General features: G+C 35.4%; 1 protein-coding gene across 1 annotated transcript; it reads left to right on the forward strand.

Annotated features, from left to right (window-relative positions):
* Positions 1-2,025: 2,025 nt before the first annotated feature.
* On the forward strand, positions 2,026-3,345 carry LOC106463032 (glycine-rich protein 5-like). The gene is made up of 3 exons (XM_013923002.1): positions 2,026-2,043; positions 2,457-2,624; positions 2,995-3,345. The coding sequence occupies exons 1-3, from the start codon at positions 2,026-2,028 to the stop codon at positions 3,343-3,345; spliced, it is 537 nt and encodes a 178-aa protein (XP_013778456.1).
* The last annotated feature ends 160 nt before the right edge of the window (positions 3,346-3,505 follow it).

Raw genomic sequence — 3,505 nt, forward strand, 5'->3', positions numbered from 1 at the left:
AAATTTATTACACTTTATATGTGATCCTTTGTGCTAACTCTTTTTATCAAGATTGATACACACACCTATATATATATTTGCACGATGTCAGAAAAACACGTAGGTTCAAGAAGACTTTGTATAAGACGATAAAACTCTACAACCCGAGCGCTTTCGAAAGGTGGACCCTTCTTCTTCAGGAGTAAACTGATTTTATGCTTTTTATCATGCTTAATTATTTGACGTAAAAATGTGGTCAGTATTTCACTTTCATAATTCTAAAAATATTCGGCAAAACCTACGGAAAACTATAACATTTATTCTTAAGAAAATAGCAATTACGTCACAGAAATTTAACAAAACTTTTACAAATTATATATATATAGCTTAATGCTTATTTATAAATATTTACGCAACTCTATTCAAGGGCTACGTACACTAGCAGTCCCTAATATTGAGTTGACGGACCAGAAGAAAGACAGCTAATCAACAACAACCATCGCCAAATCTTGAGCTATTCTTGTCTGACCAAGTAGTGGGATTTGACAGTCACCCTTATAACGCGCCCACGGCCACACTGCGTAAATCGCGATTTCTTATGTATTATTATTTCTTATTTTTACAGTAATTAGACACCACTTTCTAAAATTTTGAAGTAAAATAAAAAAAAAATAAAAAAAGTTTGACGCCTTCCACTTCTCTGTAGCATCTCTCCAGAGTGATTTCCACTTCTCTGTAGCATCTCTCCAGAGTGATTTTCAAGAAGTGCAAAATATGCACGAGGATACAAAGACCAGAATACCTTGCGATAATTATTTTAAGTTAGGCATCTGAAGAAGGGAGAAAATTACGTTCGTAAATCGAAGTAACGGAAAGTTGTTGGAGAAGAATATCGTAATGTAACAAGATAGGACGTTCTCGTCAGTTTCTCAAACCGAAACTTTTACAGTTTTAGTTTCGAATGATTACACACTAACTTAGAGACGAGTTTTGGAGAGATGAAATCCTTTAGGTCTGAAATAACTTGTCTGATTGCATTAAGTGCGTGTAACAATAATCTTTAGTTTGCTTCGTTGTTTTAACTCGACTGTGACAGGTATAAACGGAACACACGGTTTGTTTCTCTTCACGATAAGATGAACGTGTGGTAATCGTTAACAAAATGGCATGGCAGTCACTGTTATCAAATATCCTTTTCACAGTTGAATCGCTTGTGAGCCTGTGATTGGTCAGTATTAACGTGGGATGAGGTGACGGCTGCAAAATTGGTGACCTGATTTGTTTTTCGTTTTTTTTTGTGTGTTCTACTAGAATTGAGAACACTCTTTGCTCCCTTAAGGAAACGAAGCATGGAATAAAGCACAAAATATGAAGTCGCAATAACACATTCAATTGTAAAAGCCAAAAATTCATATAATTAACAACTACTGAATTTGTGTGGTTTAACTTTGGTTTATCTGTAAAAAAAAAGATGTACTTAAATAAAGTAATATGTAAGATTAGGTTGGTTAGTGCTCAATCGATACAAGAAAAACCTCGAGAAACAACATCTATAATAATGAGATTAACACTATTGCCAAAACTATACATAATCATTCAGAATTATGCGAAAATACAAAACCCTTCTAATAAAAAATAAAAAAAATTCTAGAAAATTTTAATCTTAAATGTCAAAGGAAAAAATTGTAAGAACTTAGTCGTTAAATGTTTGTTTTTATTTAATTTCAATCGACAAAAACAGGAAACACTTCTAATTACTAGCTGACGGAGCTTTTGTAGTAAGACAATTGTACGTTTGGTATTTTTCTTTCTCTGACTAATAACGAAGCATGAAACACCCAAAAAAGGTATTACATGAATGTAACTTGTGCTCTTACTCAACTAACACAATTATAGATTTTCTTGGAAGATCTTTAGATTTTTCCACTGTATTCTGAGTATAAATACTAGCATTATTTTGATGTTCTCGATCAGAGAAACAGAAACTTCAAGTATCTGATAAGTCATAATATACATAGGATAACTTAAGCAACAGGTTTGAATAACATGGCTATCAAAAAGCAGGTAAGGTGTATAACATTATGAACAAATGTCTGATTTTGTATTTTGTTTCGCTGAAGTATTATAGTAACTGACAGGTGGATTGTGTGAATACAGGTGGATTGTGTGAATATTCGTTCACCATAGAACTCATATCTGTAGGTTTTTCATGCAGACGTTTTCACCACAACTTTTCAATTTCTAATTGTAATATTTCCATTAATGTGTTGAACAAAGAATATTTCAAACCTAACACTAGGTTGATATTTGAAATTACTTTGACGAAAAGGAAAACTCGAAACAACGACATTTAAGTAGTAATCAAATTAAACAGTAAAACTACTGACCGCTTCACCCATCTGAATAACATAGTAACACTGACAGTATGTTCCTGCAGAAGCCAGTGATATTAGTAAAAACATTCTTATCTTATTTAGGCTTTCATTGTGCTGTCGTTCCTGGTAGCAACAATCTTTGTGGAAGGAAAGCCGGTGGATGGAAAATCAAAGTCTGAAGACGAACTAAACGCTGAGGCTACAGGCTACGGAATCGGTGGTTACGGAGGTGGTGGCGGTGGTGGTGGTGGAGGTGGACTTACTCTTGGAGTAATATATTATTTGAAATATTTTGATTTTTCTGCCCAAAAGTTTATTTAGCAATAGTGAATTCTGTGGAAATAATTTACTTACTTTCACAAAACAATTAGATCTGTTTATGATATTTTTCACAATACTATTCATTACTTTCCAAAATTCCAAACGCAGCATGAGCAGAGTCACTAAGTTACTTTTATATGTATTTGCTGTTTTATAATTTCTAACAATATTATAAATAGTATACTCACTCTAAGGCTTAGACTTAGGAATATCAAGCTTTGGGGGTTTAACGTCGAAACAAAAATTTTTGTCATGATTCTTATTTATCGATCTCATTTGTTGGATGTAGTTATAAGACAAACAACTGATGTACAACTAGGTTGCTACTGTTGGCCTTGGTGGGCTCGGAGGTGGTGGAGGATATGGAGGCGGCGGTGGTTATGGAGGTGGACTTGGAGGAGGTGCTGGATTAGGCGGTGGATTTGGAGGAGGTGCTGGATTAGGCGGTGGATTTGGAGGTGGAGGTGGGTTTGGAGGAGGAGGAGGTGCTGGATTAGGAGGTGGATTTGGAGGAGGAAGTGGATTTGGAGGTGGAGGTGGAGGTGGATTTGGAGGTGGAATAGGAGGCGGAATTGGAGGGGGTGGTGGTACCGTTTTAGGTCTTCTTGCCGTCCCACTCAGTTTGCAAACTGGAGGCGGTGGTGGTGGTTACAGAGTATGGTGGGATTAAGGTACAGTACCTTTCGTCACTTTGTTATGAAATTAAGTCATCCCTCATGCTAGTTAAGTACAAATTATAGAAATAAATGGAGTCACAAATTGTCGATATCTGGCTTTCGAAATATGAATATTTTACAGTAATGATTGCGGCTTTCAGGATTTACTTTATT

The sequence above is a fragment of the Limulus polyphemus genome, unplaced genomic scaffold (genome assembly GCF_000517525.1).
Source record: "Limulus polyphemus unplaced genomic scaffold, Limulus_polyphemus-2.1.2 Scaffold1307, whole genome shotgun sequence".
NCBI lineage: Eukaryota > Metazoa > Arthropoda > Merostomata > Xiphosura > Limulidae > Limulus > Limulus polyphemus.